The sequence below is a fragment of the Exophiala oligosperma genome (genome assembly GCF_000835515.1).
Source record: "Exophiala oligosperma strain CBS 72588 unplaced genomic scaffold supercont1.6, whole genome shotgun sequence".
Taxonomy (NCBI): Eukaryota; Fungi; Ascomycota; class Eurotiomycetes; order Chaetothyriales; family Herpotrichiellaceae; genus Exophiala; species Exophiala oligosperma.
This window is the reverse complement of record NW_015622823.1, coordinates 850,141-860,833: the sequence shown is the minus strand read 5'-3', so window position 1 is coordinate 860,833 and position 10,693 is coordinate 850,141. Positions and strand designations below refer to the sequence as shown.

The following is a 10,693-nucleotide window of genomic DNA, read 5'->3' as shown; positions in this document are numbered from 1 at the left end:
TGTGAGACTCAAGGGCGAATCGAGGAGGCCATGAACGAAGAGAGTGTCAAGGAAAGACAGTACAGATTAGTTGTGGTTCAAAAAGTTGTAGTTGAATTGCGCAGCGCCGTTTTTGGTCTTTTCGCGTTAGAGAGACGCGCCGCATTTCATCATTTCCACCACTTCAGATTCATCTTCGCATTTCTGTTCCTCCACAATCCAGCGGCAAGTCTGATATTAGCACAATATGGCTCCTTTGACGCTTTCAACTGTCGACAGGCTAGACAGGCCTAGTACTTACTACTCTGGAAGGGTTAGTAGCCCTGCCTCTCCTGTTAGATGCGACCTTGAGCTTACAATAAGTGCAGAAGAAGCGCAAGTATGGCCGCGATCAGCCAGACGACCGAGACGGCGCAGATAAACAGCCGGAGGAGGACGAACTACTCAAAGATGCGACCACTCTATATGTTGGCAATCTGTGTGTATACTGCCCACTGTGAAGCGCTGAACTCATGGTTCGATCAGGTCCTTCTACACAACCGAAGAACAGATCCACGAGCTCTTCTCAAAGTACGCAACACTCTGCTTTCTGGGATCTCATTGCTTACAATATCCAGGTGTGGCGAAATCAAGCGTCTGATTATGGGCCTCGATCGCTACCAAAAGACACCCTGCGGCTTCTGCTTCGTCGAGTACTATACACATCAAGACGCTTTAGATTGCATGAAATACATCGGCGGGACCAAACTAGACGAACGAGTCATTCGAACTGATCTGGACGCCGGTTTCCAAGATGGAAGACAATTTGGTCGCGGCAAGTCTGGTGGACAAGTTCGTGACGAATATCGAGACGAATTCGATCCTGGACGAGGAGGTTACGGCAGAGCCATCGACGCTGAACGAAAGAAGGAAGAGGAGGAATATGGCAGCGGAAGGTAAACACTATATCGACTAACTCTAGTTGCTATATAAGGCGAACTCCAGCATGCGGTCAATCGCAGCAACCCGACCATGGTCTTATTCACTCCGACTTAGTTACAGATGTTCTACCGACTGCGGCCAAGACTTGTTTCAGCCACCAAACGTGTATCCGAATATCGGCGGTCAGTTCAGGATGAAAGCTCGTTCCGAAGACGTTACCTTGCTTGACAGCAATGATATCGCCGACCTCTTCTCCAGCATTTACTTCAGCACCCATAGCATTTGCCTTCTTGAGTCGACCAGGAAGCACGCCCATGACATCAACATGAGAACTCATTGCTTGCCGGGCGTGATTGTCTCTGGCAGATTTCGATGGGGCAACGACGGTCTGAGCCATCTGCTGTTCTCCTTTCTGAACACCTTCGACATTGGGCAAGATCTTTTCGACAACGGGTGCTCGGATGAAGACTCCTGGAAATGGTTCATGCGACACTGATTCCTCTGATTTCAAGAACGGAAGGTCTAGGTCGGCCTGGAAACTCTCGACTTGCCTACCGAAATGGTTGCGATTCACTCGAACATCTAGACCACCGATGAGATCCTGACCTCCCTTCTTGATGGCATTTGCTGCCTCGGATAGCAGGATGAGTCCAGCACATGTTCCCCAGGTTGGCTTCCGATCAACTCTGGGTCATAATTAGACTAGTCATTCAAAGACGGTGGCCATGGGAGATAGCATACTTTACAAAGTCCCTTAAAGGCTCCAGCAGACCAGACTCTGCCGCCACTAGAGAGATGGTTGTGCTCTCACCGCCGGGGATAATCAATGCGTCGCATCGGGAAAGCTGTTCAACATTTCTGACTTCTGTGAACTCGAAGGACGTCGTGACTCCGTGGCTTTGTAAATGACTTGCAGCTCTTTTGAGTAGTATCAAATGTTCCAGAAAGGCGCCCTGTAAGGCCAGGACACCGACTGTGAGTGTCATTGACATAACATGTGTTTTGGATATTGTTGAAGTGATGATGGTATCAGTCAATTTTCTGACTACCTGTTATACGCGATCTCTCTTGTCAATCGTAGGTACGGAGTAGTCAATCAGTCATCTAGTTCTTGTATGATTCAACGAGTAATCGGAGTGATATTCGTCTCCGCGAGGCGAAAATAATTCTGCCGCCGCCTTGTGGTTTGTCATTGGTTTGTTTCTGCTCCCGATTTACTTTCTTCCGCCTTGTTACACCCGACGATACCCATACAGACATCCGGAGACCATCTACAAGACTTCACTACAACTCTCCATCTTGTGATTTGATGGTTTGGAGATATGATTCTGCAGGATAGGTCCATTGGTCGTACCCGTACTTGTAGAGACGAAGAAGGGAATTGTTAGACAGTGTCCACCCACTTTTTCGGTTCAGCCTTGTGGAACTGAATGAATGATCAACCTCCGTCAATCATTCCTCAGGCGTGCTATATTAAGCCACATCTGAGATAGACTACACCTGACCATTTCTCCCTGTATTACAACATCATTGCTTTGCCTGACCGAACAAAAGCACACCACCATTGGAATCAAATGCAATAGAGTGGATTTAATCTCTCCTCTCAGCAAGAACAATGTCCTTCAGCTGAAGACGGTTGTCCCGACTCATTTAACAAGATCGGACGACCAGCTGAATCGACCAGTTCATGAGGACGGAGTCTGTGATGTTATTTGCCGCACGACCTTTCTCGACATCACTCTATCCGACCGAGCAGCACTACAGGGATCTTCACTCGAAGACCATCTGGCAAGATGTCGGCGACACCTCGTTCTGAACAACCCCCCAAACACCCCTCGACCATAACTCGCTTCTACATTGATACCCGACCACTCGTCAACGCTTCACCAAAATCTTTACCATTACTCTCGACGCTACAGTTCAGTGAACAAGAATCGATAACGCGATTCATTCGACCCGCCGACAGATTCATGTCCTTGGGGAGCGCGCTGTTGAAATACACATTCATACACCGCCAGGCTGGGATACCTTGGCCTGACATCCGCATCTCACGCACACCGGCACCACACAAGCGTCCGTACTGGGAACCACCTGAACTCTGGACGAGATCTCCAATCTCGGCCTCTCAAACGGCCCCTACGGATAACCGTTCCGACTCCATACAGCCCGAGACGAAAGGTCTCGAATTCAACGTATCCCACCAAGCAGGTCTCGTGGCCATCTTGGGTTGCACGACTCCCACTTCGCAGCTCCCTAACCCATCAACCTCCATTTCCCAAGTCACGCCACTCTCGCCCACTTTACCCGCAGGTCGATTCGAGCAGTTGAGCTTGACGGGGCACCACACCCCTATCCTCGGCGCCGGCCAGGTTCGTCTGGGTGTCGACATCGCTTGCACCAACGAAGACAAACGCACACCAAAAGACGTCACCACCCAAGCCAAATTCGACGAATGGGTCGACATATTCAGTGAAATGTTTTCGGACCGTGAACGCCGCGACATGCGTTTCGCTCCCGTCCACGTCCCCGTCTCGGAGCGTGAGGAGGGAGATTACTACGGGTGGGAGAGCAGCGATGACTCGTCGGCGTCGGCGTCCGCGGGCCACACTGGAGGGAACCGAGAGGCCAAGATGATCGAACAGAAACTCCGTCGGTTCTACGCGTACTGGGCCCTGAAGGAGGCTTACATCAAAATGGTCGGCGAGGGCCTGCTGGCGAGTTGGCTGAGGGAGCTGGAGTTTTTGGATGTCGTGCCGCCGGCCATCCCTGAGGCCGTTTTAAAAACGAGACGCAAAGAGCGCGGTCGAAGCCGTGGCGGTGGCGTAAGCGAACCGAATGCGCAAGCGGGGAATCATTCGCATTTACACCCTGATGCACTACAACACGAAGCGGACAAGTGGACCACCCCCGAAAAGGCCGAACGAGGAATGACTACCCTGTTCCGTGCAGCGAAAGTCGAGGATGTCGACATTGAGCTTGTCGCGTACGACGAGGACTTTTTGATCGCGACGGCCACGAGGGGCTTGCGAGAGGAGACGGACGGTCCAGAGGGTAGAAGGTGGATCAGGCTCGATATTGAACGGGACATTAGACCTTGCGCGGAGGGCAGGTGTAGTTGTGTTATCTAGACTGAGCTTGAAACACGAGGAAACCATTTGGGATAGAGGCGGATGCTGAGCAGTAAATAGACATCAAAATATCAACTACTTAAGTAGCTTCGTACCTCTACCAACAGTGGACAAACAATGATTAGATATCTTCTTTTCGGAAGTTGTGTAGTTGTCAAATATCTGTATATATATATCGCTCAAAAAACATCTTAATGTCTTCTCTTGATATGCATTGGTCTTGTCTGACGAATGTCAATCGGCTTGTACGGATAGCAATTTTACTCTTGCCAACGACTCGACACTGACACTGCTGTCGCCCTCGGAGACGGACCGACCGAGGCGATGCAACTCGTCTAGAAAAGCAGGAATGAAACTTCCTGGGCCTTTACAGTCGCCCCTCGCCTCTGCCATTTCTGCGGCAATCTCGTAGTGTAGGATCCCCGCCAGGGCAGCCAGGAATTTGTCCCCGCGGTACACGGCGAGGTAACCTGCCACGATGGCGCCCAAGGCACACCCGGAGCCCGTGATGCTGCCCAGGTAATGCGAGCCGTTCGATATGGCGACCGTCCGCGAGCCGTCGGACAGGTAGTCCGTCTTTCCCGTCATGAGGACGACGCAGTGCTCGCGCCGGGCCAGGCGTTGAACCAACTTCCCCTTGTCGGAGGCCGTGGCGGTGGACGGGCCGGAATCCACGCCGCGCTGCTGGACGTCAGACGTACCCGCCACGGCCCCGATTTCGCCTTCGTTGCCCTTGATGACGCTGAAGAAGCCGGCCGTCAGGAGTTTCTTGACGGTCTCGCGTCTGTGGGAGGTTGCGCCGCCTCCTACGGGATCCAAGAGGACGGGGCCGCCGACTGCGTTGTAGGCCCTCATCCCCGCGATGAAGCTGTTGACCTTTTCGGGAGTCGCTGTGCCCATGTTGACGATGAGCGAGCCGCCTAGTTTCGCGAGGTCGGGGGCTTCGACGGCTATCTCGGACATGATGGGCGACGCGCCGGTCGCGAGACACACGTTGGCCACAAAGTTCTGAACGACCGTGTTGGTCATGTTGTGGCATAGCACCGAGGACGTGAAGTGCGTCTTGATGATCGAGGGGACTTGCGAGAGCAAGCCTGGGACGTTTGTGGTCCGTGATGAAAGTTTGCTCGGTGGGACGGCGGCGTAGTATGTCTCGGGGGTTGTCCTTATGAGGTCGGAGAGCTGTTGGGAAGAAGCTTTTGGGTTTGGAGCGGCGACAATGGCGCTGACCACCGCGACGCCGTTGAGACGGTTCGAGCCGTCTGCAGATTGGTGGAGGACTCTTTGGACGTTACTTGCATTGATGCTGCCGATGGCCACGCACGGTATGGACTTTTCTGTACCTGTGTCGCAGGCTGCTAGGATCTCCTGGAGACCGCGGGTGCCGATGATGGATTTCGTGTCTGTTTTGGTCGGGGTGGCAAACGTCGTTCCAATACCAAGGTAGTCAGCTCCGTCTGCGATGGCTTTCTGGGCCTCTTGTATCGAAGATGCCGTAACTCCTATGATGGCGGACGGTCCGAGGATGGCTCTGGCAGAGGTGCAACTCATGTCATCCTGCCCGATGTGGACGCCTTCGGCTCCCACGGCTTGACAGACGTCGAGTCGGTCGTTAATAAGTAAAGGAACACCGTATTGTCGGGTAACTGCATGGAGTCTGTTGGCGGTTTCGATCATCACCCCGGTGTCTGCATGTTTGTCTCGATATTGGACCAGTGTAGTTCCGCCTTGAAGAGCCTGTTCAACTACGTGAACAATGTCCTTGTCACCGAGAATGGCAGGAGTAGAATCTGTGACCAGATAGAGAGACAAGTCTATACGGGACTGTTTTGGTGCCGCCATTGTTTACAGTAGCAGCAGTAACAGCAGCCGTGCGCATGTGTTGATGAGGAAATGTGATTTCTGTAGTCAACTTGTCATGGAGTCATTCTTACTCGAGGTCCGGCGTGCAAGTCAATCTCATCGACTTCTCGTATCAGTGTTCTGGGTCACCAAGCAGGAGGGTTTCTCGTTCGATATTCCGTACTCGTACTCGGACGGATAGGAACGTCCAAGACGATCCAATGGGCGGAGTCGGGTGGGACAAAAAAATGGAAAAGACCAACAGAGGCGGGTGTAACGATTGTGTCATGCTTGGGTCGAGTCGCTCCAACCGGGACAAGCCTCACCAGGTAAATACCTTACCGTGACACGGTAAGGACGAGTACTCACATTGCTTCAACGGACATCACAGTCAAACGGTAAGTGATGGGGAAAATTAGTGATGCGAACAGCCGTCGTCTTTCACATAGCAAATGTCTGTTGTTGACGTTGTTGCAATAAAGGCCAATGCGAGACAGTCTGCCGCATGCGGTCAGGCTCACCACTCTCAGGCTTCACAGTGTTGATGTGGCTTAGGGCTCTCCAGGCAGCAATAAAGCTCTCCAGGCTCGCTACTTTAGGCCATCACTTACCTAGAACGGTCTTATTAGGCAGACTCCGGGCTCTAAAGCGTCACCCACAGGCGGCTGAGGCAGCAATAATAACATCTCCCGGCCGTTGTACTCGTACCTCAATCCAGTCTCGCTCTTCTCTCGCTCCTCGTGCTCCTCAAATTCTCGCCCTCGGCCTTTCTCGCTTCTGCTCACAACTCAGATACTCGGTAACTTAAAGCAGACTTCGAAACTGAAATTTTTTCTCTCCCTTTCATAACCGCGTTTCCGAAGACCCAGTCACCCAGTCAAATGATCTGATCACCCCTGGACTCCATCAACTACTAAACAGACACAAAGACGATCAGGTAACCATCGGTGTGCCTGCCCCTCACAGCCCTTCTCCTGCCTGGTGAACAAAGCCTAAGCTTGCTGAGTTACTTAGCGCACCCCCCAAGGCTCCTTTTGTAAGCTGCGCCTAAAATCCCGAGTTCGCCGCTTTCTTGACTCTTCCTTCTTTTTCTTACTCTTTCACCATCACTACCACATAGTGAATTTGCGAGAATTCTCTGTCTCAGCAGGCTTTCTCCTGATCACCGACCTTATCATCAACATCACATCGATCTATCCTCGTAACCGTCGCTTCACCGACAACGAATCTCGACTTCCTAGACACGACTTTTCATTGTCGTTCATCGAACCTGACCAAACCCAGAGTCTTCGTCAAACACACCTCGCCGGATTGTTCATGTATCGAGCAGTCTTTCACTCCTCCAAAACCAACTCCAAGCAAAAGCTGGACATAATTCCGGCAAGCAGAGACCCTTGTAGTCCTACAAGGTCTTGTTATGGTTAATACACCATCAAAACCCAACGTTTTCTTCATGTCAAATATCTTTACCAGGTGGTAACATCCACGCATGTCTGGTCACTTGAAAAGAGAAGTCCTTGTCTCTTTGCTCTCCACCACCGCCCAAAATCACCAATAAATCCGGTTCATCAATCAATTTCGATATTCTAAAGAGAATAATTCACCCCTACCCAGCTCAAAATGGCGACCATCAATATTCGTCGGGATGTTACCGATCCCTTCTACCGATACAAAATGGAGCGTCTGCAGTCCAAAATTGAAGGAAAAGGCAATGGAATCAAGTAAGCCCGTTCACGTCACTGGATACGGACGTATACTAACAAAAATGCGCAGGACCGTTGTGGCCAATCTTCCTAGCGTCGCAGCGTCCCTGGCTCGTCCACCATCCTACGTGATCAAGTACTTCGGCTTCGAACTCGGTGCTCAAACCAATACCAACCCAAAAGATGATCGTTGGATCATCAATGGAGCACACGACGCGGGCAAATTGCAGGACTCGTTGGACGGCTTCATCTCCCGATTCGTCCTATGCAGATCTTGCAAGAACCCGGAGACCGACATCAATATCAAGGATGGACGCATCATTCTAGACTGCAAGGCCTGCGGTCAACGTACCAATGTTGACTTGCGCCACAAATTGAGCGGATTTATTCTCAAGAATGAACCAAAAGGTGGTAAAAAGACAAAGAAGGAAAAGATGACTCGTCGTGACAGAGCCAAGGCTGAGAGTCAAGAGAACGGCTCCATGAACGGTGGAAGCCCTCATGACTCCAACTCCGACAAAGGAGATGCCGACGATGGCGATTACGAGGTCGCAGCAGGTAGTGACGACGAGTTCACCAAGCAGATTCAAGCCGATGCTAAAGGCATCAACACTAATGGAGAAGCCAAGGAAGAACAATGGGCCATTGACACCTCTGCTGAGGCCATTGCCGCCCGTGCCAAGGAGCTCCCATCTGATTTGAAGCGTTCGCTCGCATTCGATGAAGATGAAGAAGGCGAGGACAACGGCACCAGTGTCTACGATCAGCTCGGTACTTGGGTTATTGACGAGACCAAGGCCAAAGGCTCTGTCAGCGCCGTCGACGATGTGGAAATCTACAAAAAGGCCAAGGAATTGGGCATCGAGAGCAAGCACAAGACTCTTACTGTTCTTGCCCAGACCATCTTTGATGAAAACATCGTCAAGCAAATCCCAGCTCGTGCTAGTATGCTAAAAACAATGATTGGCGAGTCTGAAAAACACATGAAGGCTTTCCTGGGTGGCACCGAGCGTTTTGTCGGCAACGACCATCCAGAACTGATCCCTCAGGTTCCTGCCATTCTCATGAGCTATTACCAGCATGATCTCCTCAGCGAAGAGGTTGCCAAAGCGTGGGGTGCAAAGGCCAGCAAGAAGTACGTTGACATCAGCACCAGCCGAAAGGTTCGCCAAGCTTCGGAGAAATTCTTGCAGTGGCTCGATGAAGCCGAGAGCGATGATGGCAGTGATGAGGAGAGTGACGAAGAGTAAGCGATGCCGGTGGCATTGGAAATCTTCGACAATCGACTCTGTTCCCTCTACCATCTTGGGTCTCCAGTCTTCGTGTACTTTTCCCAGCACTCTACTCCGGCATCAGTGACTCTCCTTGAATCTGCTTTCAGTCATTCTTTTCTCGATTGAAGGATAGACTGGTCTTGTTTGATCAGGTATTGCCTGCTTTGTTCAGGCGATGAGGATCAAATAGTGTATCTAGAATCTTCAATCCAATCATTTGCATAGACTTTGTTACCTTTTCAATCCGGAAACTTCCCACGTAACGTATTTGTAGCGTAGAGCCTAAGCTTACATGTGTTAATATCAATTACGCCATGGTCCCTGTGTTCTTATACATGCTCGTCGGGACTCTATTCTCGTAACCAAATCATAGTTACCATGTTCAAAATAGATTCTGTCTGGATCGTATCAAAGTTGTCGTTCTGCAGACGAGCTATGTGTGGTCTGGGAGTCGACGAAATCTCGTTCGCACCTACATGTAGACTTAGATATTTTTAGACTACGGGTTCTATGGATTAGGGTAAAGCGGAAACCACTCCAAGCTGGTCCTTCCAGTCCGGATAGACAAAGGGCAATTTGTCGGGCACATAGTCGGGCAGGTGGGTTTGGATGAGCTCGAGCAGGGCATCAAACACGATCTGGTAAGCCGCCGGGGTGAAATGCAACCCATCCGACAAGAGGTCGGCGAGGACCTGGTTGCGAGGCGCGGCTTTGCTCCCTATCAGGGGCTTTTTTTGGCGATCGTCGTCGTCCTCTCGCCAGCCGGCTTTGGTCATGAACATGGTCCACAGGTCGAGCGTGGGGAGACCCAAATCGCGACCGAGTTGTCGACAGGCGGCGGCGTAGGCTCGGGTGTTGGAGGCCGTTCGCTCTTGGTCGCCGAGCTGCCACTCGTCCACGGGCGGAGGGGTGACGAGGATGATTTTGGTGTCGTGGGAGGCGATCCCCGGGTGGTTGACGATGTCTCGGAGGTAACCCGTGTAGGCGTGCAGCGGGACGTGTTGAGGGCAACCGGGCAAGGTGGCATCGTTGGCCCCAAAGAACAAGGTCATCAACTTCACTTGGGGAGTGAGGTTGTCGGACGGGGGTCGTGATGGGAACCAATGCCTCAACACGTCCAGACCCATCCGGGACGTGTACCCCGACATGCCCCGGTTGAGGACGTCCATGCGTCGGTTGTATCGTTCGGACAAGGGGCAGAGGAGCCCCGCGGTGCTCATTTGAGTGATGGAGTCTCCGAAGAGTATGAATTGGGGGTAGGGTTTGGGTGGTGTTTGTGGTGATGGGGACCAGACAGACGCTGAAGGTGAATGGGACATGGTGATGGTGTTTGGAAGGGAGCAGGGACAGTGCCAGAGAGAGTCCAGAAGAATAAGAAATGAGGCGTTGGATCTTGACCAGTTTGTGATCCGTCATGTATGTATTGGTAGGGAGGGAGTGTGGCAAGGGGAACGAAATGAAAAAAAAAACAACAACTCCTTATTTGGGAACAGCACAGTGGTTTTCTCCGTAGATGCCTTGCTATCATTGACCGGGGTGGTGTTGTTTGACGTTGGGGAGACAGAATGATTGATTTTTGTCTGACGGTCACCGTGCGGGTGAATTTAACGGAAAGATGGGGCCGATACGGGGATAGACATCTTTGTCAGACAGTCCGTTTTCTTTTGACGCGTTCTTCGTCCCCTGTGTTGACGTCTTCCACATACCTCCCTACATACTCCATACAGAGTAGGCTTCACGAACAACCTCATGGTTTCGAGATTTGGTACAAGTAAAGTAGGAGTTTGGCTGAGTCATGGATAGACAAGGTTGAAGGTATTTATTTAATCCCTGAGGAAAGCACACG

The 10,693-nt window shown here is 51.5% G+C and overlaps 6 protein-coding genes across 6 annotated transcripts; 3 read left to right on the top strand and 3 right to left on the bottom strand.

Annotated features, from left to right (window-relative positions):
* Window positions 1-191: 191 nt before the first annotated feature.
* PV06_06760 (uncharacterized protein) lies at window positions 192-1,878 on the top strand. The gene is made up of 4 exons (XM_016407914.1): window positions 192-292; window positions 348-457; window positions 505-549; window positions 597-1,878. Exons 1-4 carry the CDS (start codon window positions 227-229, stop codon window positions 916-918), a joined length of 543 nt encoding a protein of 180 aa, XP_016261394.1. The 5' UTR covers window positions 192-226; the 3' UTR covers window positions 919-1,878.
* Window positions 917-1,997, bottom strand: PV06_06759 (pyridoxal 5'-phosphate synthase, glutaminase subunit Pdx2). The gene is made up of 2 exons (XM_016407913.1): window positions 1,642-1,997; window positions 917-1,586 (listed from the first exon to the last, which is right to left on the bottom strand). Exons 1-2 carry the CDS (start codon window positions 1,890-1,892, stop codon window positions 1,001-1,003), a joined length of 837 nt encoding a protein of 278 aa, XP_016261393.1. The 5' UTR covers window positions 1,893-1,997; the 3' UTR covers window positions 917-1,000.
* A 340-nt stretch (window positions 1,998-2,337) lies between these two features.
* PV06_06758 (uncharacterized protein) lies at window positions 2,338-4,170 on the top strand. The gene has a single exon (XM_016407912.1). It carries the CDS (start codon window positions 2,694-2,696, stop codon window positions 4,026-4,028), a length of 1,335 nt encoding a protein of 444 aa, XP_016261392.1. The 5' UTR covers window positions 2,338-2,693; the 3' UTR covers window positions 4,029-4,170.
* PV06_06757 (hydroxyethylthiazole kinase) lies at window positions 4,129-6,534 on the bottom strand. The gene has a single exon (XM_016407911.1). The coding sequence runs from the start codon at window positions 5,868-5,870 to the stop codon at window positions 4,263-4,265; it is 1,608 nt and encodes a 535-aa protein (XP_016261391.1). The 5' UTR covers window positions 5,871-6,534; the 3' UTR covers window positions 4,129-4,262.
* Window positions 6,535-6,699: 165 nt separating this feature from the next.
* Window positions 6,700-9,173, top strand: PV06_06756 (uncharacterized protein). Its single transcript, XM_016407910.1, has 2 exons — window positions 6,700-7,591; window positions 7,644-9,173. Exons 1-2 carry the CDS (start codon window positions 7,491-7,493, stop codon window positions 8,821-8,823), a joined length of 1,281 nt encoding a protein of 426 aa, XP_016261390.1. The 5' UTR covers window positions 6,700-7,490; the 3' UTR covers window positions 8,824-9,173.
* Window positions 9,084-10,620, bottom strand: PV06_06755 (uncharacterized protein). Its single transcript, XM_016407909.1, has one exon. The coding sequence runs from the start codon at window positions 10,164-10,166 to the stop codon at window positions 9,363-9,365; it is 804 nt and encodes a 267-aa protein (XP_016261389.1). The 5' UTR covers window positions 10,167-10,620; the 3' UTR covers window positions 9,084-9,362.
* Between the last annotated feature and the right edge of the window lie 73 nt (window positions 10,621-10,693).